The 27,797-nt window shown below is 42.1% G+C and overlaps 1 protein-coding gene across 1 annotated transcript; it reads left to right on the top strand.

The window, feature by feature from the left end:
- The first annotated feature begins 874 nt into the window (after window positions 1–874).
- SPDL1 (spindle apparatus coiled-coil protein 1) lies at window positions 875–27,275 on the top strand. Its single transcript, XM_080627246.1, has 13 exons — window positions 875–943; window positions 2,298–2,345; window positions 4,146–4,321; window positions 5,741–5,917; window positions 6,230–6,424; window positions 6,769–6,918; window positions 7,495–7,593; window positions 8,473–8,583; window positions 11,127–11,267; window positions 12,749–12,858; window positions 13,930–14,117; window positions 15,052–15,397; window positions 27,060–27,275. Exons 3-13 carry the CDS (start codon window positions 4,163–4,165, stop codon window positions 27,208–27,210), a joined length of 1,827 nt encoding a protein of 608 aa, XP_080483372.1. The 5' UTR covers window positions 875–943; window positions 2,298–2,345; window positions 4,146–4,162; the 3' UTR covers window positions 27,211–27,275.
- The last annotated feature ends 522 nt before the right edge of the window (window positions 27,276–27,797 follow it).

Below are 27,797 nucleotides of genomic sequence, written 5' to 3'. Positions count from 1 at the left end.
GTAGAAATTAGCGCAAGCTGAGGAGAAAAACAGGAAGTTAATTGTGTGGCTGACAGGTGTGCTGCAAGCACCGTTAACTTGTTGTGTTGCTCTTAGTTTGGATGTTAACCTCTACAGGCTCCAGGTAAAGGTCTAGGTCAACAAGAAGATGGCTACGTCTCCTCACGGGCAGGTGGCCTCAGCAGCCCCTGCTGAGGAAAGCGGGCATTGGGATAAATCACACTTATGCCGTTCTATGTCAAAACCGAAGCCTCTCCTATGGAATATTGTGCAGAATCCTCTGCTTTGCAAGTTTCCCAGATAACACATAGCGCCAGGTACGCTTTGCCTCTCATCACGTACTCTGTGTGCTTCCTTTGCGTGAGGAGGCACTGCCTGTGGCTCTGGAGCCAGGCACATCCTCTGCACCGCCACTCTCCTGTGTTCTTCAGTAGGTATGGCCGGTCACCTACAGCTGGGCTGCTAACTTCACTGCCTTCTCTTTCCTTTTGAATATAACTAGTGACCTGTGCGCTAACGCCCTTCCTTACCGACCTCACCTGCCTGCTCCACACCATACCAAGCTTAGAGGAGCAGCTTCTGTACGACACGCTCAAGAGGCACAGAGCAGCGACACCCGCATAACGCTTCCACGTCAGGAACTGCTGCCCACAGAAGCGCTCCAAGCCCGCCCACGCGCAGCTTCACCCGATGGGCGGTGACACCGCGCAAGCGCTGGGGTGGGGCTGTGCCGAGGAGGAGCAGGTGGGTGGGTGCAGCAGCTCTCGCGAGATTTGGGGCGGTGCCGAGTTTGAACTGCGGGAGTGGCGGCAGCGGTGAGCTGAGGGCGCTTTTAAGGACGCTTATGGCTGTTTGTCCGCGGGCCTCGGGGGCTGTTGGTGTGTTTCTGTCTCCTTCCCGCTCCTCTTTACGTGCCGCAGCGTCTGAGACCTGCGGCCTGCAGGTCTGTTCCTCGCTGGGTCTCGTTGTTTGGGCCTTCCGCTGTTGTTCCGGGGGGGGAAAAAGTCTGGTTTGTGTCCTGCGGCCCCAGAGGTGTTGCGTTAAGTGGGTTGGACGCGCTCCCCTTCTGCTGTTTTTTTCCTGTAGAGTTAACGATATGGGCAGGGGGACTCTTATACCGGAACCGGCCGCAAGCACCCTGCTCGGGTGTGAGGTGCTGAGAGGACGTGCCGGGGCTGGCCGGCCCCTCGCTGCAGTCGGTGTGGGACTTGCCCACCAGGGAGCGAGTTTTGTGGGAGGTGAGGAGCCCTGAGAGCGTTTCATCTGGCGTGTGCGACCTGGGAGATGAAGACTTGGACCTGTTAAAGTAGCTGACTTGGAGCGTAATGGGAATACCTGCCTTACGGGAGAGCAGATCAGGACAGAGAAAGCCGTTAGGTGTGACCCTTGGGAATAGCAGTTAACTACAGGAGCAGTTAGTGGGAAAGAAAGCTTGCGCCCGAGAATAGTGCCTTTCTACCTCCTACCCCATTATTTGTATAAAGGAGTGCTTAAGTGGTTGAACAATCAAGGACTGGAGCCGTCAGCACGGAAACCATCATAAAAAGGTCTAAGGTAATTAGCCAAAATTGAGGAACTCTTGTAACTTCTGGTAGGGTAAAAGGAGACTTATTTCTATTATGTTCTCTCTTACCCGCTCATCTTGCTACTTTTTAAAACATTATTGTCCAGTTAGTTTACTTAACCTCGTATATAATATTAAATTACCAGTAATTACTTCGCTATATAACAATACAGCTTTATGAACAAAGCTACCTGGGCTTGTTTATTTTCGTCCAGAATTGACAATGAAAACTTGAGGATGTCTGTGCTCTAAAGGCACCCTTGATGTTTTAAACTTCAACTATAAAATTAAAGCCTAACATCTCTTTTTATGACATCTCTGTGTAAATGATTTATGAAGAGCTCAAAGATGTTGTATGTGAAACTGGAGGAGGGCATTTTGAATAGACAGAAGAAGTAGGAGGGAACAAGCCAAAAATCCCCAAATAACTCTTAAAAATTACGTGTGCTAGCACGAGGTGACCCAGGGTGTAGTCTGTTTACTTGCCCCTCAGGCCAATCGCAGATCATCTATCCTTTGGCAACATTGCCTGCTTGCCTGTTTCTAAGCTATCTGACAGCTGCCTCAACTCCAATTTGAATAAGATTTGCATTTCTGTGGGGTTTTAGCTTGTGATCTGCATTTTCATGAGACAGCCCCAGGCATTAAGCCTGTGCTGAGAGGACTGTGCTGTAATGGCAGCTTGTACTCATCTGGACTAGACAACAATTGCTCTTTTTTCTTATTTCTAAAGGTGGAGTACAAGAATAAGGTCAAGAAAGACTTAAACGGACTTTTGAAGGTGAGTAAAAAATGTAACTCAAGTTTAGCCTAGTAAGCTAGAAGCTATCAAGTTGCTGTGTTGCCTCTATACTGTTGTTTGTTCAGAAAATAAAGCTATTTTTAAAATTCTGTTAATGAAGTGATTAGTATTAATTAATCCTTTTTACTAATGTGAATGCATGCCTGAAGTGTTTAACCTATATACTTGAATTGATTCATCTTACTGTTTAATGTTTCATTATTGAATTGTACCTGGCCTTGCAGTAGCAATAATATTGTTTGTTCTTAGTTATATGTATGCAAAATTCCTGTCTTTCAGTGGCTTACTTTAGCATAAGTGTGCAAAAATAGTATTTGCAAAAATAGCTTTGCAAAGGTTAGATTTGAAAACCTGGCTTCGGAGCCTGGCTGGATAAAGTCTCTTTGTGTTAAACTTTGATAACAGCAACAAGTGATGGAAAATGAGTAAACCGGAATTTAATAATTTCTATCTTGTAGCTCAGAAAGGAATTGACACAGTGTTGCCTTGATATACTCCTGCATATTAAAGTTGTTTTCATTTATAGGAAGCTAGGTAACCAGTAAGAGTTACCCATGTAGAATAAGAGATAGCAAAAATAAAAAGTGAAGGCGGTACATTACAATAATGACTTTTAAAAATACTCTTATGTATTGAGCTGTGAAATTTGCTCTTTCAATACCAGGATCTTGCTAACATACATCAGAATAATATATGTGCCAGTAAGAAATGGCAACAACTAAATTTATGTAAAAAAGCAAAAGCACAGAATAAGACCTTCAATGAAGAATTACATTAATCTTTGAATTATATAAAAAAAAATATGAACTTTGGCTTTGAAAAAATAAAGTGCAGGGGTCTTCTTTATTTGTATATCATTGGTGCTGAATGCTTTGAGGGAACTCTTGGATTTTGTTGTTCAGAAGCCTGAGTTGGTTAGCGTTTTCTGTCTTAATAGGATTTGTTTGCGATGTGATGGTTTAGTAGACATGGGAGCAATCAGTCATGCAAGCTTATGGTGTTAATTTAAGTTTTATTTTTTAAAGTTGCTTGTTTGGATTTATTTTGACTAATTTTTGCAAAATTCACCTTTACTTGTGTCTTCTGTTATAAGAATAAAATGGATGAATTTTCTGAAACATGGTAGAAGTGGCAATTAAGTAGGTTACCTGCAGCAGGTTACCTTAGGTTTAAAGACATGGAAGACTCCATTAAGCACTATAAACAAATAAATCTGTTAAAATTCCTTATCTTTTGGGAGGTTTTCTATTTTTGGCTTTTCACCTTTGTCTCTTTCTGTATCCCACATAATGTTACTAGGAGTAAACTATCCTCATACAGCTGCCTAAATGGATTTTAAGTGTTGTGTACACAAGAAATGCTATACTTAATTGTGGGTTTATTTCTAATACCACAGGAAATACTGTCAGCCGTATACATAGAAGTATATTTTCAATGTTATTTCCTAACCTTCTCTTTTATACATGGCAAGATAGCTATATGAAAGATTAACTCTGGTTCTAGTGGGCTAGGAAATTGGTTTGGTACACAGGAGTTGTTTTGTTGCATGCTATTAGTTAAGACATAGCTAGGTGTTAACCAACTTTATTGAAGAAATAGCTATTACTTTACTGTTCACAGGAGTGTTTGTTCATGGCTGTCTTTTTTTTGTGTGTGTCTCTTAATGCAAAAATACATCCTTGTATCCTGATTAAGACAGGAAATCCAATCACTTCTTTCAGATTAACTGTCACTTATTGCAGTGTATTTTTTAATCCTTTTGTGTTTGCTATGTTGAAGTAAAAAAAGGAAGAAAAATGGAGACTGAGACCATTTTAAGCCTTAAAAACCAACTCAAGGAAGCAGAGAATGAGAGAAGAAAGGCAGCACAATATGGCTTGCATTTATTGGAGTCCCAAAGTGAAGTTCAAAATCAGTTGGATGAAACACGTCGCGAATTGACTGAAAAAACAGAGGTGATGTTTTAAACTGAGTAGAAAAAGTAGTCAAGAACTTTGTTTTCACTCTTTTCTGAATGTCACAGGTGTTTAAAATGCCTTTTAGAGTCTGGATTAATTTTAATAAGCCTCTTAGTGTAAATATTTGTAGAGAGGGCTTTTTATCTCTGAAGATATTCAGCATAATTTTATCAAACTGGGACAGGGTTTCATCGCTAACTGTACATCAAGCATTCGCTACCATGTAGGAATGTAAAATTAATATGTAGTGCTATTTTTGTCTTAAAGTATGTGGTTTGGGTATGTTTAGCAATTAATTCTTGTTATGCTGTCCCTGTAAGATTTGTATCACTTGAAGCTGTAAAAGGAACGCTGGCAGCAAGACTCTAACATTGAATCCTTGGGGTTTTTCAAATATTCTAAATACTGAGGGATTCTGATTTGTATTAATACATTTATTTACAGCTCAGAAAAGGGTAGTACAGTGTTGAAATACAGAGGTATTACTTAGTCAACCTTATTCTTCATAGTAATTGTTTGAGAAAATTCCAATCAGGAAAATCTCTTCCACTTCTTGTAAACATGTTAATTTTGATGTTTGGTTGCAGCTGCAAAGCGCAAGTTATAAGGAAGCAGGGCAGGATCATACTTTTCTGCTGATAACCTCCTGTGGTAGCTAGTGTGTTGAGAAGCTGCATCCATAGGCTGTGATCCTATGTTATAGGTTGGAGCACAATTATGGACAAAGCTTGTCCGAGCTATGTCAGTTGGTAACTTCTAAGGGCAGAGGGAAGGAATTGTCTGCTTTCATGCAGTGGAACAGCATCTTGTGTGGGAACGATGGTTATCCTACAGATTCCTTTGAGCTTTTGAATCTGTGGTTCTCTTAGAAATCTGGGAGCAGAGATAGTTACCATGGGCACAAGTTTTAACAGTAGGCACAAGGGATGTTGAGAAAAGTCTGTGTACTCTTCTGTAAAAGTCTGTGTAGTCTGTGGTATTTATTTCAAAGCAGTAGACAATTTAGATATCTTTACCAGACCTTGAAGCCTTGTGCAGCAGGGGAACACTCAATGGACTGTAATAAGTTGTAACATAATTGGGTTTCATAGTGGTAGGAAGGACACCTTAAGCTCTCCCTACGTTTCTTACACTTGTAGAAAAGATGCCCACAGCCTTAGTGGGAGGTGCAAAGAGGTACACAGTTCCCATGAAGAAGAGTGTTACACAGCCAAATAAGTCATAAAATTTCAGGGCAGTTTTTCTTTTTTTAAAACACGGGTCTGACAATTCCCTAAATGGGACTTTAACAAAAGGTTGAGTGAGCTACAAGTTTGAGGCATTTAGTGTATTGGTGCTGAGCCTGTATTGAGTAAACTGCTCCCTAAACATTTATAAATATTACATCTAGCTTTATTAGTCTGTTATTTCTTTCAGAAATTTGAACAAGAGAAATATTCTCTCCAGAGAGAAATTGAACTCAAGAATCGAATGTTGGAAAGCTTGAGTTTTGAGTGTGATTCCCTTAAGCAACAGCAAAACATGCAACTGGATAAACAGAAAGAACAGCTTGCCAGGGTCTATGGACAAGAAATCAGTGACCTTAAAAACAAGGTTTGCCAACTAATATGAAGCTAAAATGTTGCTAATAGCATTTTAAAGAATATGTGTTTAACTCATAATTGCACATTTACTACCAAAACAACTCAAATAGTTACGATGTATAGGAGCTTGCTTGGTTATTTTTTAGCAAACATCTGCATAGTTACATTGTTAATTATAAAAAAATTTGTTACTTATTTTCAAGAGTTTACTCTTATGTTGTATTTCTGAGACGCTTTCTGTGGTTAGAACAGTCAAAAGCATTGTGTGTTGCGAGAGTTTGTGATAAAATGATACTACTTAGTTTTATCAACTGTCTTTAAGCTGGAGAACCTGAAAGCGGAACTAGATGAAACCCGGCTGTCTGAGAAACAACTGAGGCACAAAGTGGAGCATCAGAAGGAAATAATTGCTGCCAAGTCAGAAGAATTACATATCATGTCTGAGCGTGTACATGAGACCATGTCTTCAGAAATGCTCAGTCTTCAGCTAGAACTCACCGAACTAGAAAGTGTGAAGGTGAGTGACTAGTACTTCATTATTAGCAGTGTAGGCTAATGGAAGATAAAATCCTGTGCTTTTGCTCTTCTCAGTTTTCAGTACTTTGTGTATGTTGCTACCTTATGACTGGCTGACTATTCGGAGAATGTGTACTGAACAAAATGGCCTTACTAACTATATTTTAAGGCCATACAACCTCTTCAAGATAATACTTGGTGTTAAAAGTAATGGCTACTGACAAGGCTATTTGGTTCACATGGTCCTGCTTTTCCTCATATTGTTTTAAAAATACTATATTTTATACTTTTTTGGATTTTTTTTGGGGGGGGTTTTTTGTTTGATATTTTTTTTTTTTTGTTTAGGCCAGTGTTGAAGAAAAGCTGAATGAACTAGAGTACAGTAAAGAACAACTAGAACTCATAAACAGTAACCTACGTAATCAGCTGGAGCGTCTACAGGGAGAAAAAGAAGAAAGGGAAAAAGAAGTTGTTTCTTACTGCAATGCGTTAGAGGTATTCTCTTTGTGTTATTCAACAGTGGTAGATGATGCCTGAATGGCACAAGTCGTGCTGTTAACTTTTTAGTGAAGTGTGAGTTTGGAGGGGGGAGGGTATTGGCTTATCATCTTTAGTATTGCCTCTTGCTTAAATATTGTCTGTTGGCTTTCTTTTGTGGAAGGCTGTGTATGGAGATCTGCAGCAGAATTCTCTCTCATAATGGGACCTTCTCACAGGTCACTGAGAGAATTCTGATTTTTATTTCAAGTTTCTACTGAATGGCTTGGAAAACTTTGTACTAGGTAGTAGAGGTTTGTGACAAAATAACAAAGCAAGGCTAATGGTCTCAGTACCATTAGTTCAGTTGATACACATCAAAGTTTTCCTGGAAATAGGAATAAAGGAATAAAGTAGAATATTAAGCCTAATAGTGAAGCAAAATTGTCTCTTATTGACTAGAACTGTATGCACAGTTAAGTACCGCAGTACAATATAGTATAGGAAATGAAAGAGGTAAAATCATCTGATTAAATTCATACATGCAGTATATCAAATGCTTAAATGGCTAATACCCTCTTTACTTTAATCTAGAAAGCTCGTGAAGCTAATCAGGAGCTTCAGGTTCAGCTGGATCATGCAGTGCAGCAGTCTTTGGACCCTACAAGAAAAGGCAATTCTCTCTTTGCTGAGGTACAATTATTCCACAGATACCCAAAAATATACAAAGGAGAGAAGAAATATTTTTTAAGTTTGTTTTTGTTGGGTGGTTGTTTTTTTTTTTTTATATTACATTGAAAATATTCAAGTATTTGTACCTGATCTGGCCAGCAGGAATCTCTGATCCTCGAATATTACTTCTTTGTTGAACTGTCTAGGAGCTGACCTATTGAAAGCAATTCTTATGCATGCTCTGAATTTGAGGAGTTAATAAACTTAATGGAATAACTTAAAGTTACCTTGCTGTCAAGATAGAAGATGGGACTGAGAGTTCATGACAATTCTGCCAGCAGCTTTTAGCTCTTAGTAACTTTGGTCAGCTGGTAACTGTTCTTTAGTGTAGAAGATAGCATGTGAAATATAAGAAGATGCTGATGAATGCTGTCTTTTAAAAACAAGCTGAAAATGGCTGGATGCTTGCATGTTTGGGAGAATTTTTCAATTAGTTCTTTGAATAGAAGTTCAGCCACTGTTAAATGCATAGGGAGTTATTTTGTTTTCTGGCAACACCCAGGGAATGGGTCAAATTAGTACACAGTTCTTTTTTTTCTCATGCCAATGGATGAAACTATTCTACAGCAACACTGAATCATATGCAGTGTTACTTGGATATCAAAAGATAAACTTGTTGCACTTTAGTGCTTAGGCTTCAGGTGCTCCAGCAGTGTGTGCTCACTTTTATCTCAGAGGTATTGACAGTAGTGCATCATTTCAAGTATGCTTGCTGGAAAAGCAGTATTTGCAGAACCAACATGGATTGCTAGGTAACACCTCCTTGTAAAACTCATCATCCACTTGACAAGAAGTCATGTTATCGTTTTCATAGTAATAACTGTTAACAATGTTCTGTAGGTGGAGGACCGTAGGGCAGAAATGGAACGGCAGCTGATCAGTGTGAAAGTAAAATATCAGTCCCTACAAAAGCAGTATGCGTTCACTAGAGAACAGTTGCAAAGAATGAAGGTATGACCATTACTGCAATACTGCAGGGTTTCCTTGGGGTCTGACAAGGCACTGCTTCAGTGCACAGGATGGGGCTTTGGTTATCTTCTGACTATGATACAGCAGTCTGGGGGAGGGAAATGGGAGAGAAAATAAGCAAGATGTCTTTGTGCTATTTGACTTATATGGTACATCAATGTTTTTCTATCGCTACTGATGCTGCTACTTTATCCTGGAACTGGATGTTATACTGAAGGTGCTGTGTTTGCTTACTTTGGAATAGTTTTTAAATGGTAAACCACAACTCCTGTCATTCAAGCCAGCATTCAGTCTTGAAAATTGCTTTTTTAAAAATAAAATCTAATTCTTGTACTACATGAGTTGCTTACTTGTGGATTAACTATGGTTGCTAGGAATGAACATAAGGAAAAGGGCTTGTGCCCTGTTCTCTAATTACACCATTCTGTTCCCACTGTCCAAGTTGCTTTCTTGTTTTGTTTGCCCATATTTTTCTCACTTTATCTGTAGTGCAAGAAAAAGTAATACTTTTTGTATTGACTATTTAATTATTTATTTTAGACTCCTGTAGGATGTGAGCTTGTTGGTTAATACTGTTGAGAACGCGTTAGCAGAAGCTAATTTACAAGATAATGTGAAGGGGATGCTGCCAAACTGCCAAAACAAAACTGTTGGTCTTGTGATTTTCCAGCTCAAGTGTGGATCCTTTGTTCAAATACTTGAACATGCAGTTTGAGGAGAGTGCTTAAATATCAATAGTGATGATAAGGAGTAACACTGAAGATAATAAGTCTGTGTTACTTGGCTTGTGAGGATAAGTAGGTGGAAAATAATTAAAAAAGACAACTACTGATGGAGCAAAGGAATTATCTTTTACTAAGATCTGACCTTGAGAGCTAGATATTTGAGGGAATGGTTGAATAGGATCTGTTCCTTCAGAAATCCCTCCTTGTAGCAAGAGTGTAGGTCAGTCATACTGATTGAATGGTGTAAAAAACATTCCTAATACTGAAGATTTTCACCAAGAACTAAGGCAAATTGCTGTCACTGTTCTTCTACTTAGTGGTTTTATTTGGAATTTCAGTTTGTACTCAGTTTCTTGCAGTGTCAACACTTGAGACAGGCAGTTTGTCAAGAGCTGTTTTGCTTACCTTGCTATCTTAGATCCCTGTTAGGATCCTCTCTACTTTGTGCTGTGTTATGATGCTGTATATTAAAGCTCAGTCTGTAGTTAACTGATTGCTTCATTCAGCAGCTGATTTGCACAGTGTAGTTAACTGTTGTTGCAGCTGTAGTTGTCGCAATGCCTGACTTTGGTATTTACTGATGACTTCTGAAGATCTGACTCCCGAACAGATTGTAGGCAGTGCTATTGGGAAAGTTTTACCATGTCTGGTGTATTCTCCACAACGCACAGTGCACGGTATCCCTTACAGTTTCTGTTGAGGTTTGTTTTTTTTTTTTTTTAATGTAGATTAACTGCAATCTGCAGTTCTGCCAGTTAGGAAGTAGGTTTGTAAACTAAAGGAAAATAGGTTAATGTCTGCAGGCTTGGGAAATGTAAGGATAGCTTTAGTCAGCTAGTGGGGGTTAAAATTTTGCTTCCCTTATGTCCTGTAGGAGCCATGAGGGGGAGATGCCTCAATCTTTCTTTAGCTCTAGTTTGCATACAGGATCATTTATCTCCTTTACTAAATATAGGAGATTCTGTAGGGTAAATGCTCTTCTCTGTTTTTCTGTTAATCTGTAGTCTTAATTTGTTTGAGTTGGTCCTTTCCCTGTGATTTCTCCAAGTTTCTTACAGTGGTGCCTTATCCATACTGGCTGGACTGGGAAAAGTGTGACAGTTAACACTAAATCCCTGCTAAGTCTTTCTGTTATTGCATTTCATATTGTTCCTCCACATGTTTGAACATTGGATGTATCACTTTTGACTGAATGTATTAATGCCCTTGTACTATGATGATATTGTTATCATCTGCTATAAATGCAAGACTTGTTGATAAACTTCTCCTTTTGTAATGACAGAGGGTGTTGCCTTGCTTAAAAGGGTGTGTTCCATTAAAGGAAGGTCTAAAATTCTTGGATTGGTATTACAGAAGGTAAACTTAGTGTTATCTATACCTCAGAATCAGGGTGACTGCAAAAAAAAAGGTTTTTAAACTCATTGGTGAGCTACAGTGTGTTTTCCCAAGTAAGACGTTTGCAATAGATGCATTTTAGCTCTGATAAACAACTTGGATTGCAGTTGGTAACTTGGTGTTCATGGTTTGAATGTGAAATGCTGTGTGTGTCCTCGACAGAATATTTATATGTTCCTTAGTCAATATGTGGAAGGATATGACACCTCAGGACTATGCTGTTCCATAAGCTTTCAGCTGTCCTAAAGATTCCTAGTGTCAACCTCTGGCAGTAATTGTGAAGAATATATTCAGGGTTAAAATGACAAGGCTTCCATACCCTAATTCTTCTGGGTAAGAGGCTGAGGTTTTCAGTCACTTAACCCCATATTTATTGTAAAGATTTTGTTTTCCCTTTTTTCCTAGCTGCAGATGGCTACACTGCTCCAGCTGAAAGGCTCTCAAGCAGAATTTGATCAGCTGGAACGCTTGCAGTCAATGTTAGAACAGAAAAATGGTGAGATACAAGATCTGCTTATGAAAGTGAGGCAGCTAGAAAAATTTAAGGTATGTGGACTGTAGTGAAGTGGAGAAGTCATAATCAGAAGCTAAAGCATGAGAATAAGGAGAATTATGAGACCTATCTGAAATCCATGCTTATGTTTGAAAAGAATCCAAACAACTTCATTTGAACAAAGTTCCATTTCACAGCTGGTGAACATACACTTCTGAAGCTCAGAGAAGCAGGAAATTCTATACCACTCAGTCCCTGGTTTGGAAAACAGTCTTTTCTGGGTTCCTGTGTGTACCAACTTTGTATTTTACATAGTTACTTGTAGTGTTTAAATTCAACTATGTGGCAAAGGTCACGGATCTGACATCTGATTTTTTTTTTTCTCTTGGAGGACACAACCATTTCACCCTTCAACTGTGTGTTCTTTGGCTTGTGTGTTCTTTCACTTTTTAGTTTCTCAGTTATATTTGATTTCTTAGATGTTTATTTTTTCATGTGTCTCAACTTTGCAGTTGAAGCATGCCATTTTCTAGAAAAACTGACTTGCTTCATCGTCCTTTAACACAATTTCTTCACTCCTCGTATGAGAGTTGGTATCACCTTGTTGTATTTTTCTCCTTCCAAAATATTACAAGAAGACCTGTATGCACTATGTTACTGAGGTTGGTGTGTATACAGAGTTAAAACCTGTAGCTTTCTTGTGTGTATATATGGACTAGTTTGGCTGTTTCTTATCACAGCTGTGGCATGTAAACTTAGCATATTAGCTTATGCATCATCTGTTCTGCATTTAACCAGGGTGGCATAAAGCTGGGCTTAACCTGTTTCAGTAAGCAATTAGACAGCTCGATTGCTTTACCACTTCTGTCATGTATAAGCTTGATGAGTATTTTTTTTTTGTTTCAGTGCCATAGATAAGTAGTGTCAGGAAATTAAATAATTGATTAAATAACCATCTAAAGTACTGGTAGTATTAAATCTTGAGTACTGCTTGATCAAAAAAACCCAACAAACCCCATGAAACAACCCCCCCAGAATGTCACATGTTACTGCTGTATTTTATGGGAAGTTTATTGTGTTAATGGCATCTTTACTATGAACCAACTTTCTTGTTTAAGAGGTGTAATTGATTTTGAGGGTTTAGCCATTGTGTTTCTTTGGGGTCCAGCAGCTGAAGCTTAGAAATAAAGACTGAAACAAAATCCTTGCAGGTTAACTAGATGGCCTGTATTTTCTATTTGAAAGGAAGATAACTGTTCTTCAGTGCTACTTGAAAACCTTCTGGGGTTGGGCTAACTTGCTCTTTGTATTTCTCTTTGGGTGAATGAGAGAGAACTGTCAGTTTCAGTGCTAGCTGACATTTGTAACCAGTGAGGAAGTACTTGGAGAAACTGAGCTCTCCTGTATGTTGAAATGCCTCTATGATGAGGCTTCTCCATAGAAATACATGGAAACTGTCACCTGAGGACTGAGTTAAAGTGCTTCTGAAAAGTCCCTATTTGACAACCTGATTTTTATTTTTTTTTTTAATCAGACTTTGTATGAGAATATGGAGGAATCCAAAGCTAGTTGTAGCTCAAAAGGAGGGGAGTCTGAAGATGGTTACTATGTGGATTTACTGCAAATGAAACTTGACAACTCAAAGTAAGTACTTAATGGTCCAAGGCCTAGATATTGCTTGTAGTCTGATTATCTTCTAGCTGCTTGGTCTTATTCTCCCTTTTTTTGTTACTATTTGTATGTAATCCACTGATTGTATGTATAAATATACTCACTGTCTTATTCTCTAATGCTGTGGAGCCATCCTGTCTTTGTTGTGGGACTGTGAGTTGTTTCGGTTTTAGTTATTGTTGCAAAAGATAGCAGCAGAACTACTTCTAATTATTGTTGCCTTCTAGAATTCTTGGTAATGCTCCAAGATACAGGATAATTGAGAATTAAATAAAGTAATCTGTAAGGGAACTGTATTAAGCTTCTTCAAGATTACAGGGTGTATGTATCTATTTGTCTTCTGAAAAGAACCAGATAATAACACTTGAAATGTTTATTGGACTTTTTTGTTGTGTTCATTGGCTAGTGAGTTCCATATTTATCAAATAGAAAGTCCATAGTCTTCAGGACTGTTTTTGACCCCTCAGATTGAAGTATTGCACATGCAGCAGGAGGTCATGGTCTGCTGCAAGAATTCCTGGTAAGTCTGTTGCCTCACTGTGGTGCTGTTATGAGAAACTGGCATGATCCAAGTATTTTGGAATTGCCAAGGAATGTGGATTCAGTGCTTATGATGTGGAAGTTAATGGTCTCTGAAACAGAGGCAAGGATATGCACTGAGTATTAACATAACTGGTTTTGTGTTGGGTATTTGAAGTAACACTTCTGTGTAAAGTTCGCATTTTCAGTTACAGGAGTAATTATAGTAATTTATACACAGGAAATTAATACTAGAAAACCCCCAGTGAAAGAGTGGATTTCTAGGTTATGGAAGGTTTCCTAAGCCAGCATACAGCTTTGTTTTTAACATAAATTTTATCTCTGGTAACTAAACTCACTGTTCTATGTGAAGTTCAAGTGAAAACTTTCATTGTATTGGAAGAGGTCTCTTGCACTTCCTACTCGAGTATAATCCCAAATTTTATGTGCAGCATGCTCAGCTGACTTTGTCTGTATTGCTTTACTAAGAACCTGTATAACTCTATCATTTTCCTCCCACCCTAGCAAGGAAACAGAAACCTTGAAAAATGAACTGTCTTTGCAGAGGATGAAGGCTCTGCATGAGAGCCAAAGGGTTCTAGAAGTTGAAAGGAAACTCTTTGCAAACGAGAGGCATTTACAAGCTTGTCAGAGTGAGAATATGAGCTTGCGAGTTAGGCTGGATGAACTAAAAATGAAATATGAACCTGAAGGTAAATACTACTTTTCTATATGGGAAAAATGAAATCTCTGGTCGTCTTCTCAACCTTTGCAAGGTGAATGACATTAAACAGGAAACACTGGATTAGTTAAGATATGAACTAATATTTAGATGGCTGCCTCTGTGATAATAATCTGGTCCAAAACCTGCTGAACTGAAAGAGTAAAGTCCTATCTTTCTCAAGGACCTTATGTCAGTATGTATACAAACACTGGTACTGGGAGACAAAAAAGTACATGTTACAGTGTTCAGCAGTTTTATAGATAACCACAGTCAAGTAGGTGGGAACAGATTCTCAGGAGATGCTTTTCATCAAAGTAGTAGTATCTGTTGATGAGAAGTGCTGGGTTTCTGAATGCAGGCAGCTTGAAAGGAGCTTTGTAAAGAGCATTTAGAGGAAAAACTGCTTAGTAGCTCAAGCTAATGTGGATTAAGTTTTGACAGCAGAGGCTTGCTCAAAAACCAGCTGGTAGCCGGGTATGTGCAGAAACAAGGGAGTTGCAGCCGGTGGAGGAGAATGAATGGGGACCCAGAGGGGTGAATTGCATTTGATGCTTGTCCATGCCCAAAGGATTTAATTTTGAAAACCGAGTTGTGGAAGCTTTCCTCAGCAGCCTCCAAAATAGAAATAACAGAGCATTCCCATGTAGTTCAGATCATGTAATTGAAAGCCTTGGTAAAAGGGTGGAGTGAATGAGGAGAAGGAGTTTTGTCTCTTTTTAAACCTAACGTCTACTGGGATGCTTACTTAACTGTAACAGGTTAGATCAAGGACAGTCTTTAAGGGATGTGAGTTATCTATTAAGAATTATTGCAAGGTCTGTAGTCAGTAAAATGTTCTTTCTTAGCTTTATTCTGAACATGTTGGTGGGCAAGTTAACTCCAGCTTCACTTGTGTACAAAAAAATATATTCCTTTTTTCTTAGAGTTATTTAAAGGTGCTAAAATTAAAAAGAGGACGGAGAAGACTCCAGTGGACAATACTTGTGAATACTTGGACAGCAAAAATACTTCAGTAAAAGAAGGTACTCTTACTCAGTTACCAAGTAAGGAAGAAATCAAGACGACTTCCATGAACTTGGAGCAAAGTGGTGCTTCTCAAAGAAAACATGATCCTGAAGCAGCGCCAGTGAATATGGCTGTTCAAGTAATGCAGAAAGTAGTTGAACCTGAAAGAGAAAGAAAGAGAGTTAAAATTGAAGATAAGAATCATGATACCTTTACTTCATGTAGCAGAAGTGGAAGCAATTCCTTGACTTCAGCTGCCCCCAGGTCAGTGTCAGCTTCTGTCTATGGTCAAGGCAATCAGCACAGACCTGCATCTCTTTTCTTTCGCTGCATGAACTATGCTATCCACTTCTTTATCTATTTCCTCAGTGTTGCATGCAGTGTAATTCCTCAGCTCCGGCTGCCTGCGTTGAACCTCTCAATACCTTTAAGAAAGACTAAAATGATGACTAGTAAAAGAGACTCTTGAAACTGTAACAATCTTTGAAATAACTTTTGCACTGCTTGAAAATGCTGAAGGTGTGCACGTAGCATGACAGCGCGCCCTGTTTCCTCTGATGTCAGAAATAGCTCTTCTGTTTTCTTGGTCCCTTCAGAGCTACCACATGCCTGTTGCATATCATGTAATAAAGGCAATAGGTACCATGCTTCAGTTTCAGACTGAATTTCAGCCCTCATCAACTTCAAGATTTAGCTGAAACCCAGAAATTATTTAAGTAATTATTAACCTGAATTAGATGAACAGAATTTGCATTGTATGAGAAAACAGACAATTTATGAGGCTTTTTGTCAGACAAATGACTTCCATAATCTGGATGCATGATAACTAGAAACACAACTGGTAAATTAAGATCAAGTTTTTTCCCTGAGCAGAATTTCAGTTACTTTTTGATAGATGGAGTAACTTCAAACAATAATTTGTTCAAAATTTTACCTTGGTAAAAGGAATACTGATTTCTTTTCTCTTTCTCAGCTTGTGCTTTTGTATACTGTTCATATTCATAATCTTTGTAAACATGTTTGAGCGTTTTGGGGGGAGATCTGGGATAATTTAGTTACTTAGAGCTTAGAACCTGGTATTGTCTGCTAGTAGAAATAGTTTATTGACTCTAAAATGACAGCAGCTTGAGAGATGGAGGAAGGTATGATATATGGAAATCTGTGTGGTATACCCTAATCAGTGGCATTCGTTTGTAACTGGATTGATATTTTGACTGTCAAATCAGTCAATTGAAGGTTGTATTGGATGCGATAAACAGTTTTAAAGTAACCAAACAGTACCATGTTCTGAAAGTCTGGAAAGAATATGGCAGAATTGGCACTTTAAGTGGCTGTGTCAAAATATGTGAGGACTTACTGACAAGGAAAGATCACAGAGGTCAAATGTGGGGGGTGCAAGTTGAGAGGAAATGCCATATAATTCAGTGATGGTCTTGTGTTTTGGTGGTGTTCTATACACATCAAGGAACAGATAGCATGTAAGCAGGGTGTGAAGAGTTCAACTGATTTCCTCCTGCTTCTTTTTGAAAGAAAGATCCAGTGTTTGCCAACAGGAAGTTGTTGGAAGCAGTTCATGTGAAGTGAAGGGGAAACCTACCAGAGAGAGGGGGTGAGGAAAGTATTTTGTGGAGTTGATGTTTGAAAGCAAAGTGAGTGGAAAAATGTCCTAGAGGAAGGTGAAGTCAGTTCATAGGGTTCTAATCTTGCACCCATTGCTGTTGACTCAAATCATAGCATCATAGAATAGTTAGGGTTGGAAAGGACCTTAAGATCATCTAGTTCCAACCCCCATGCCATGGGCAGGGACACCCCACACTAAACCATGCCACCCAAAATAAAAATAAGAAACAAATCATAAATCAATGGATTTAAAAAGTAATATCACCAACACAACAGAGGAAAAAAGAGTCACATAACTCCATATAAGCTTTTAAGTTGTTTTCAATGGTGGTATGAACCTGTGAAAAGCAAATCCAGGCAGAAGGTTCCATTCATGTTTCTATGTTAATGAACTACTAACTCCCCAGTTAGTGATGATGATAAGATTGAGGATTTACTTAACCCTCAACTGTTATCATTTATTATGAAATAGGAAATCCTGATAAAATCTGAGTGTTTAAGAGGCTGGGTTTCTAAACTCTAAATCCCTGGAGTGTTCTGTGGTGGATGTGGCCAAACGCAAGATAGGAATACAAGCTAAATGCAAAGACACAAAAAATACGGACAACTCGAGCAGGAATGGAGAAAATGAAACCTGAAAATGGAGACTTTGGGGAGGAAAGAAATGTTGGGCAATTATCAGTGTTTACTTTGTGTTGCTCCAGCTGAGAAGGCTGTTGGGGTCATTGGGGGATATTTTTGCAAGTGGAGTAGTTCTTGTGCAGCCATTAGCCTAGCTGTATCATCACTGATCTATGAAATGTGGCAGTGAAAAGTCATAGTAACTGTGAAAGGATTGCAGTCTTCATTTCTAGGAAGGATTGTTTGAAAAGCTTTGTTATCTTTGCAGAGGGGGTGATGAAGAAGTGTTCAGAAGTGATCTGTATGTACTGGTATGGGTGACAGATTTCCATATTTGAAGTTGCTTCTTTGCTGATGTGATTGAGTAAGATGAGGCTGGGTAACAGGGAGCTAAGAGCATCTGTCTGTATCTGCAGCACATGCATGTGTACTTAAAGTGAGTAAAAACTGGAATACCGGATTTAGGTGGTGGTGCTGATTAGGTTATGGCATGTGGGTGTTGAGAACATACTACCTGAGAGTAAAGATTGAAACTTTTAAGTCATTATTAATTGTGAATTGCTACTGTAGTTCAGGCAATACAAAGGTTATAGGCAGTGATGGCTTGTATTAGGCCAGCTGGTCAGTAAAAAGACACAATTCTGCATTGAAATGCTTTTCTTCATGTTTGACACTGATACGCAAATACCAGACCTTGCTGCCCAACTTAGTTTGCATTTAGATTTGAGCTTGTCTGCTTTAGTTTGATCTCAAGAAGGTTTGTGTGCCTAAGAGCTTATTTGCTTTTTTAAGTTTAGTTGGATTATATATACCAAACCCACTTCATTTAAACATGGTCCAAATGCCTGTAGCCATTTGGCTCAGCAGGAGGTGTGGATAACTGTTCTCTCTGGAGCTTTAGCCATGGTGTTCATCCTCAGGAAGTAAAGTTCCCATCTGATGACGCTGTTTGATCTTCCTCGAATGGGTAGAAGGAACCCCCATTACGTCAAGTTTTTCGAGTCTATAAAGTCAGAGCTTGATAGAATCATGTCATAGTTTCACAACTGGTTTTTTTTCAAGTGAGGGTTTAACTGCCATCTCTCCTTTCTGATCCATCCCTTGCCCTGTGCTAACACTTGATGAAATATGCCAATGCTGTTAAGGGGTGGTCAGTGCTGTGAGCTGGCCTTGTTATGAGGACTGTGGTGGGTTAATGTTTTGCTGCCAGCTGCCCACCCAGCTGCTGTCATTCCCTCTCTTAGAATCATAGAATAGTTAAGGTTGGAAAGGACCTTAAGATCACCTATTCCAACCCCCTGCCATAAGCAGTGACACCTCACACTAAACTGTGCCATCCAAGGCTTTGTCCAGCATGGCCTTGAACACTGCCAGGGATGGAGCATTCACAGCCTCCCTGGGCAACCCATTCCAGTGCCTCACCACCCTCACAGTAAAGAATTCATTTCCTTATATCCAATCTAAACTTCCCCTTGTTTAAGTTTGAACCCATTACCCCTTGTCCTGTCACTACAGTCCCTAATGAAGAGTCCATCCCCAGCATCCTTGTAGGCCCCCTTCAGATACTGGAAGGCTGCTATGAGGTCTCCCTGCAGCCTTCTCTTCTCCAGGCTGAACAGCCCCAACTTTCTCAGCCTGTCTTCATACAGGAGGTGCTCCAGTCCCCTGATCATCCTCATGGCCTCCTCTGGACTTGCTCCAACAGTTCCATGTCCTTTTTATGTTGAGGACACCAGAACTGCACACAATACTCCAAGTGAGGTCTCACGAGAGCAAAGTAGAGGGGCAGGATCACCTCCTTCGACCTGCTGGTCACGCTCCTCTTGATGCAGCCCAGGATACAGTTGCTTTCTGGGCTGCGAGCGCACACTGCAGCCGGCTCATGTTCATTTACTCATCAACCAACACCCCCAAGTCCTTCTCTGCAGGGCTGCTCTGAATCTCTTCTCTGCCCAAACTGTAGCTCTGCCTGGGTTGCTCTGACCCAGGTGTAGGACCTTGCACTTGGCATGGTTAAACTTCATCAGGTTGGCATCAGCCCACCTCACAAGCGTGTCGAGGTCCCTCTGGATGGCATCCCTTCCCTCCAACGTATCAACCGAACCACACAGCTTGGTGTCATCGGCAAACTTGCTGAGGGCGCACTCAATCCCACCGACAAAGATGTTGAACAAGACCGGTCCCAACACCCATCCCTGAGGGACACCACTCGTTACCGGTCTCCAGCCGGACATCGAGCCATTGACCACAACTCTTTGCGTGCGGCCATCCAGCCAGTTCTTTATCCACTGAGTGGTCCACCCATCAAATTGGTGTCTCTCCAATTTAGAGACAAGGATGTTGTGTGGGACAGTGTCGAACGCTTTGCACAAGTCCAGGTAGATGACGTCAACTGCTCTGCCCCTGTCCATCAGTTCTGTAGCCCCATCATAGAAGGCCACCAAATTGGTCAGGCAGGATTTCCCCTTAGTGAAGCCATGCTGGCTGTCACCAACCACCTTGTTGTTTTTCATGTGCCTTAGCATGCCTTCCAGGAGAATCTGCTCCAAGAGTTTGCCAGGCACAGAGGTGAGACTGACTGGTCTGTAGATCCCCGGGTCATCCATTTTCCCCTTCTTGAAAATGGGGGTTATATTTCCCTTTTTCCAGTCATTGGGAACTTCACCTGAGTGCCATGACTTTTCAAATATGATGGCCAGTGGCTTAGCAACTTCATTCGCCAGCTCCTTCAGGACCCGTGGATGGATTTCATCAGGTCCCATGGACTTGTGTACATTCGGGTTTTTAAGATGGTCTTGAACCAGATCCTCTCCTACAGTGGACCTAGAGTCTTCATTCTCGCATTTCCTGCATCTGCCTTCCAAGACTTGGGTGGTGCAGTCAGACCATTTGCCAGTGAAGACCAAGGCAAAGAAGTCATTAAGAACCCCAGCTTTCTCCAAATCCAGGGTAGCCAGTTCTCCCGATAGCTTCCAGAGGGCGCCTACGGTGTCCCTAGACTGTCTTTTATTTGTTACGTACCTATAGAATCCCTTCCTGTTATCCTTAACATCCCTAGCCAAGTTGAATTCTAACTGGGCCTTAGCCTTCCTAACCTAGTCCCTAGCTTCCCAGACAACATCCCTGTATTCTTCCCAGGCCACCTGTCCTTGCTTCCACCTTTTATAAGCCTCTTTTTTCCCTCTTGAGTTTCCTGAGCAGCTCCTTATTCATCCAAGGAGGTTTTCTGGCACTCCTGCTGCACTTCCTGGATTGCTTGTTCCTGGCCATACCTTCACTCCAACAGATGTCAGGGTGGTTGAAGTCCCCCATGAGAACAAGGGCCTGTGAGCTTGAGGCTGTTGCTATCTCTCTGTACAGCACTTCATCCACAGAGTTCTCCTGATCAGGTGGTGTATAACAGATCCCCACAGTAATGTCTCCCATCGCTGTTCTCCCTTTAACCCTGACCCACAAACTCCTTGTTGACTGCTCACCTGTCCCCAGACAGAGTTCCATACTCTCTAGCCTATCCCTAACATAAACAGCAACTCCCCCTCCCCACCTGCCAAGCCTGTCCTTTCTAAAGAGCCTGCAACCTTCCATTCCAACACTCCAGTCATAGGAGCCATCCCACCATGTTTCTGTGATGCCTATTATATCATACCCCCATAGATGTGCACACATCTCTAATTCCTCTTGCTTGTTCCCCATGCTACGGGCGTTTGTATAGAGGCATCTGAGCTGAGCTCCAAATGAAGCCGGCTCATTGGCTGGAGGGCGCTGGAATATCCTGGGCTGCATCAAGAGGAGCGTGACCAGCAGGTCGAAGGAGGTGATCCTGCCCCTCTACTTTGCTCTCGTGAGACCTCACTTGGAGCATTGTGTGCAGTTCTGGTGTCCTCAACATAAAAAGGACGTGGAACTGTTGGAGCAAGTCCAGAGGAGGCCATGAGGATGATCAGGGACTGGAGCACCTCCCGTATGAAGACAGGCTGAGAAAGTTGGGGCTGTTCAGCCTGGAGAAGAGAAGGCTGCGGGGAGACCTCATAGCAGCCTTCCAGTGTCTGAAGGGGGCCTACAAGGATGCTGGGAATGGACTCTTCATCAGGGACTGTAGTGACAGGACAAGGGGTAACGGGTTCAACCTTAAACAGGGGAAGTTTAGATTGGATATAAGGAAGAAATTCTTTACTGTGAGGGTGGTGAGGCACTGGAATGGGTTGCCCAGGGAGGTTGTGAATGCTCCATCCTTGGCGGTGTTCAAGGCCAGGTTGGATGAGGCCTTGGGTGGCATGGTTTAGTGTGAGGTGTCCCTGCCCATGGCAGGGGGGTTGGAACTGGATGATCTTAAGGTCCTTTCCAACCCTAACTATTCTGATTCTTTGATCTCTGCATCGCTCCGAGCATTTATTGTAGGTGCTGGCAACTGACTGGGTGTGCTGGGATGGAATGATGCCCCCCTCCCCCAACACATCCAGTTTAAAGCATCCTTGACCAGCCTGGCAAGCCTCCTAACAAAACCGCTCTTCCCCTTCTTTGTCAGTCCAGCTCCACCAGCCCCCAGTAGGCCTGGCCTACAAACTTGGGTCCCGTGTTCTAAGTACCCAAACCCCTGACTATGGCACCACCCTTCTAACCATTTATTAACCTGGCCAATCCTCCGAGCCTTTTTGGGGTCCTCCCCTGTATCCTGGAGAATTGATGAAAAGAGAACCTGAGCTCCAGAGCCCCTAACCACCTCTCCCAGGGCTCTGTAGTCCTTCTTTATGTTCTCCAGGCTACTGCTCTCTTATCACCAGCACCCACATGGATCACCAGAAGTAGGTAACAGTCAGTGGGACTTACCAGAGCAGGCAGCCTCTCTGCAACACCCCTGATCCGAGCCCTTGGTAGGCAACACCTCCCTTGAGACTGGGTCAGGCCGACAGATGAGTGCTTCTGTCCCTTTCAAAGTAGAGTCCCTACCACTTTTTTTCCCTGCTGCTTTTTCCTGGCAGCACCAGTAGAGATCTTCTTTAGCAGTGCCCCAGCCGGGGTGTTCATGGTGCGAGGGTGTTTCCTCACCAGCCCCCTGCAGGACAGCAAAGCGGTTCTGGGGGGGGACAACAGATGGAGGAGGAAGCCCCTTGCTTTCAGCTGTCCTCTTCCTCCTTTTTTTGTTCGTTTTTTTGTAGCTGTTTCCCAGCTCCCTGGGTTAACGGCCTCCTTCTTCCCCCAGTGAGCTACAGGGGACGCTTGAGGCCCCTGCACAGTTTGGGCCTGGAGCAAGCAGTGCTGCTTCCTCTCAGCTTCCCTGACATCTCGCAGCCTATTGACAGCGTCCCGCAGCTCAGCCCCTGCTGCAGGAGGACCTGCACCAGGGAGCACCGAGCGCAGCCCTGCCCATTGTGCCCCGTTCCCTCACCGGACCGGTGCAGGCACTCTCTGCACTCCGAGCTCTGCACCGCAGCCTCCCCTCTCATCGGCTCTGTCTGGGTGCCTCCGGTGGCCACCGCCGGGGCAGCCAGAGCAGAGCTCCCAGAGCGGGCCCTGCTCATGAGGCGAGTGCTCCCCATCCCGCCCGCCTGCCCGCGCAAACCGCCTCGACCCGCCCTGTTGGCCGCGCTCCCTGGGGCGGGTTTTTACCCAGTCAGGGCTGGTGCCGCTCCTCCTGGCTCCGCCCCTGTGAGTCCCTGCTCGCCTCAGCGGAGCTGCCGGCTCCTGGGCGAGGCCTGGCGAGGGCTTGAGGCTCCCTGGGCGGCTCTGGCCGCTCCGAGCTGAGGCTCCTGGGCGCTGAGCTTCCCCTCGCGCCGGTGTTGAAGGTGTCCTCTCTTGAGCTGCTCAACTCAGCAATTGCTTCAACGGGATGGGAGCAAAAAGAAGGTGGAAAAAGCTTGTGGGTTGAGGTTAAGACAGGGATCAAATAGTCATGGGTAAAGCAGACTTGGGGAATAGCTGGAGAATTCATTGCCAGTTCCAAGTAGTGGGACAGTGAAAAAGAATGGAAACTATCTCACCCCTGATCCCCAGCCCTTCTTTCTAGGTTCAACTTTACTCCTTTATTTCCATCTTCTACCTCCTCCTTACTATGTGGCACAAGGGGAATGGGGGTTGCAGTGAGTGCTTAACATTTGGTCGCTACTGCTCCTTTTTTATCATAAAGGTTGGTAGAAAAGAATTAATCTGAAGGTGATGATCAGCTCTTTACTTGAGAATCAGTTTTCTCTGTAACCTCAGTCGTTTGTCCCTTTTCTTGTGATATGTACCAGCCTGTAGACACGATCTGTCACACACTAGTAAAACGTGTTCTTTTCAATAAAAATTATTTCAGTATGGTAAGTAAAGCGTGGTTCAGCAACTCAGGCTGCAGAATAATCATCCTGAGGCATTTGCAGGCCAACTATAAAAGACTAAGAATGAAAGAGGAAAAAATTATTTGCTCATATTGTCCATTGTCACATTAAAGCTGAATGATTTGAATATTCAGGCGGTTTTGAATACTCACTGTCACAAACTAAGGTTTTCGTAATGAAGTAGATTATGATAATCGATCACTGATTTAGAAAAAAGCTGTCAGCATAAAAGTGTAGCTTATAATATGAAATGGCTCATTTAATTTTCATAAGCCAGTGTCAGTCCTCTGATAAAATCACTTCAGATATTTATTGAAGTGGCTGTAGTGTAAGGAAGTTAACTCGCTGTTTACTGCCTTGTGTAACCATCCTGGTGTGCATTCAGAGGATACAAAGGTGATTCTTTTCTCTCTTCAAATAAGAGATTCTAACAGCTGTTTAATGCTATGAAGCCATCTTGTGTTTCTGCTGTGAATTTGATTTCCACACTTCTTACACTGTACACTAACAGAGTTACCTAATAATGTAGAAAGGGAGGGTTTTGTATAAATACAATTGTGCTGCTTTAGAATATAATTTAGGTCAACTAAATTTTTACTTGGCTTTTTGGTTGTTATTTCTTTATTCTGGATTCTTACAGGAAATGCCTCCTGTAAATTATGGCTGCTCGAGTACTGTTTCTGGTGGCCTTGGACAGAGGTGTTGTTTTAAGGTAGCATAGTGGAGGGGCAAATGAAGAGCATCTACCGCAGGAACAAGCTCTCCATCCCTAGTTAGAGCAGCCAGGGAAGCATGGGCTGAACTCCAGACTAAACACTAACTAGATGCAGATTACCAAGAATGGACTTTATCCCTTTCGGAGTAATTGCTTCTTGTGGTAACCGTATGATTATTGGGCTACTTGCAAGTAGCAGCTTATCTAAAATGGAGGGCAGCTGGGGAAAAGCCAACCATAGACAAAGATGATTACCCATTAGAATTACAGGAGTGGACTTAATGCAGAGCAGTGGTGGGGCAACACTGCTGGCCTAGGAGGATGCACAGCAAAGCATAGCTTCTTTTCAGTCTGTTGAGGTATAATATGTAGATTGCTTGCAATGGGTAAGAATAGTTCCATATATTATTGACTGGGGGGGCAAATCTGTAGTTAGACTTCCCAAAACCCATTTGTTACAGTTCCTTTCCTAGTCCTCATCTTCAGCTAAGTATCTCTGTTGCAAATACATCTCCAGCAGCTGGGTAGCAGCTGTTCTTGTTTGGAAACCCATTACTGAAAGCAGCTGTATTGCAGGAGGTTGCTCACTGGAGGCTCTTGAGATCACTAGAAATCTGTAAAGACACTACAGAGTTGCTTTTGCTAGTGTGGTGATGGGTTAGCATAATATTTGTGTTGGTATGTGATGTTTTGTTTGGAATTTGATTTTTCTGTAACTTGTTTGGCTTGTGTATGATAGTCAACTCATTGTAGGTGATTTGACTGAGTGAATACCATTATTTGTCAGTCTGTTTTAATGACACATTTGTATGATTATCAAGTAATTCTGAAGTAATCAGAACACCCAGTTGTGCTCAGAAGTGTGGGCTTGATGATCAGGTAGTGAGGTGGATCAAGAACTGGTTGAAAGGAAGAAGGCAGAGAGTTGTGGTCAATGGGGCAGAATCTAGCTGGAGGTCTGTGACTAGTGGAGTCCCTCAGGGGTGGGTGCTGGGACCAGTGCTGTTTAGTATTTTCATCAACGACCTGGATGAGGGAACTGAATGTACCCTCAGCAAGTTTGCTGATGACACTAAGCTGGGAGGAGTGGCTGACACACCAGAAGGCTGTGCTGCCATTCAGTGAGACCTGGACAGGCTGGAGAGTTGAGCGGGGAGAAACTTGATGAAATTCAACAAGGGCAAGTGTAGAGTCTTGCATCTGGGGAGGAACAACCCCATGTACCAGTACAGGTTGGGGGTTGACCTGCTGGAAAGTAGTGAAGGGGAAAGGGACCTGAGGGTCCTGGTGGATGGGAGGATGACCATGAGCCAGCAACCCACAGGGATGGAGCCGAGAGGGGTCCCCATAGCACCCACAGGGATGGAGGTGCCCTTGTGGCCAGGAAGGCCAATGGCATCCTGGGGTGTATTAGAAAGGGTGTGGTCAGTAGGTCAAGAGAGGTTCTCCTCCCCCTCTCCTCTGTCTTGGTGAGGCCACATCTGGAATATTGTGTCCAGTTCTGGGCCCCTCAGTTCAACAAGGACAGGGAATTGCTTGAAAGAGTCCAGTGCAGAGCCACAAAGATAATTAAGGGAGTGGAACATCTCCCTTATGAGGAGAGGCTGAGGGAGCTGGGTCTCTTTAGCTTGGAGAAGAGGAGACTGAGGGGTGACCTCATAAATGTTTACAAATATGTAAAGAGTGAGTGTCAGGATGATGGAGCTGGGCTTTTCTCAGTGATGTCCAGTGATAGGACAAGGGGTAATGGGTGTAAACTGGAGCATAGGAGGTTCCATGTGAACATCAGGAAAAACTTCTTTACTGTGAGAGTGACAGAGCACTGGAACACGTTGCCCAGAGGGGTTGTGGAGTCTCCTACGTTGGAGATATTCAAGGCCCGGCTGGACAAGTTCCTGTGTGATGTACTCGAGGTTACCCTGCTCTTGCAGGGAGGTTGGACTGGATGAGCTTTTGAGGTCCCTTCCAACCCTCGGGATTCTGTGATTCTGTGATGTCTAAATCTCATTGTTACCTTACCTCTAACAGCAGTGTGGCAGTTGCGTTACCATTTACAGTCACAGCAGAATTAAAACATGTCAGTAGCAAATGATGTCATTTAGAGCCTGAAAATAATTGTTTTCCTGTTGAAACAACTTAGTTTCAAATACTTGGGCATTAAGGTAAAGGCAGTAGTAATGCAGCACTAGGGGGAAACTAGTATATTGCTTTCAATGCAGTCCTTGATTTGGTTGTGTGAAAGCAGAATGTTTGTCTTCATCACGTTTGTGTGCCATTGCTGGGATTTTCACTTGGAGTTGTGCTTTTGTGAATGATTTCCTGTATGTGCATGGCACAGGCACTGTGCATTTGTGGGGTTTAAAGTCTGATCCCAACCAGTTAATGCATTCTGGGACCTTTTTTACCAAACATTTCAGCAGACAAGGGCATGAGAGGGGAAGGTGATACTTTAATTGATGAGATGTGACTAGGACTGATATAAAAATGCTTTATATTAGTCTTGTTTTACTCTTCAGTTCTGCTTGCTCTGTGCATATGAATTAGCATATGAATGGTCTTGTATGCCAGTTGGCTTGTTGACTTTGCTTGAAACTCTTATCTTAGCCCTGTTTTTCAGTAACAGAATGTGTATTTAGAATGGTTGCTTTGCCTATAGGTTAACAGCTGAATCCAGCTTTGAAACTACAGAAAAAGAAGATGAGAAAGAAAATAAAATCAAACCCGAGAAGAAAATGCAAAAGAAAAAGTACACGACGTTGCATGTATCTTCTAAGGCAACTTCTGAAACACAGTGTGCTCAGCAATAACAGTTCTGGAAGGCACCTCAACAATTTGGAGTCCTGCTTCAGCAGGAAATACTGACTAAACTGATGTCACACATGAATGTACAGATTCCAAACTTCACTATTGGTCTGCCCTGCTCTGTGAAGAGTATGGTGGCATTAATGAGAGTTGCACTTTTGATACCTTAGGGCATCCCAGAGGGCATCTGATAGTTCCCTGGCACCTGAAGTGGTACCTTGTCTTGAGTCTTGACTAAGTCTCTAAACATGTGGTAGTTGTTACTTGTTTGAAGCACAGTGCTATTCTGAAAGGTAAGTTCTTGCTACAGGTCTCCTGACATATCATAAGATGGGGGTCAGCCCTGAGCAAGACAGACTAGACAGTTTTGATGCAGAAGTCAGCTAAGCCACATGCTCCCGAATTTCTTCCCTCCTGGATTCAGATTTGTTAATGGTGTGGTTTTCCCCCTTATGTGTAATTGTTCAACTTTCAGACTGACCTGATTGCGAAGGTGCATGTTAATCTCTGTGTATTCTTTTGAAACTATAAATTCTTTTATCTGTACCAGTATTTAAAATAAACGTTTATTTCTCTTCTTTTCTAAAATGTA

The sequence above is a fragment of the Psittacula echo genome (genome assembly GCF_963264785.1).
Source record: "Psittacula echo genome assembly, chromosome: 11".
Lineage (NCBI taxonomy): Eukaryota > Metazoa > Chordata > Aves > Psittaciformes > Psittacidae > Psittacula > Psittacula echo.
This window is presented reverse-complemented; position numbering and strand designations above follow the sequence as displayed.

What these genes read in the sequence shown, in the direction of transcription:
- SPDL1 (XM_080627246.1), top strand. Translation starts at nt 4,163, where the DNA reads ATGGAGACTGAGACCATTTTAAGCCTTAAAAACCAACTCAAGGAAGCA. An exon ending in TCAGTGACCTTAAAAACAAG is followed by an intron (nt 5,918 to 6,229) that starts GTTTGCCAACTA and finishes ACTGTCTTTAAG; the next exon opens with CTGGAGAACCTGAAAGCGGA. An exon ending in TTGACTTCAGCTGCCCCCAG is followed by an intron (nt 15,398 to 27,059) that starts GTCAGTGTCAGC and finishes CTTTGCCTATAG; the next exon opens with GTTAACAGCTGAATCCAGCT.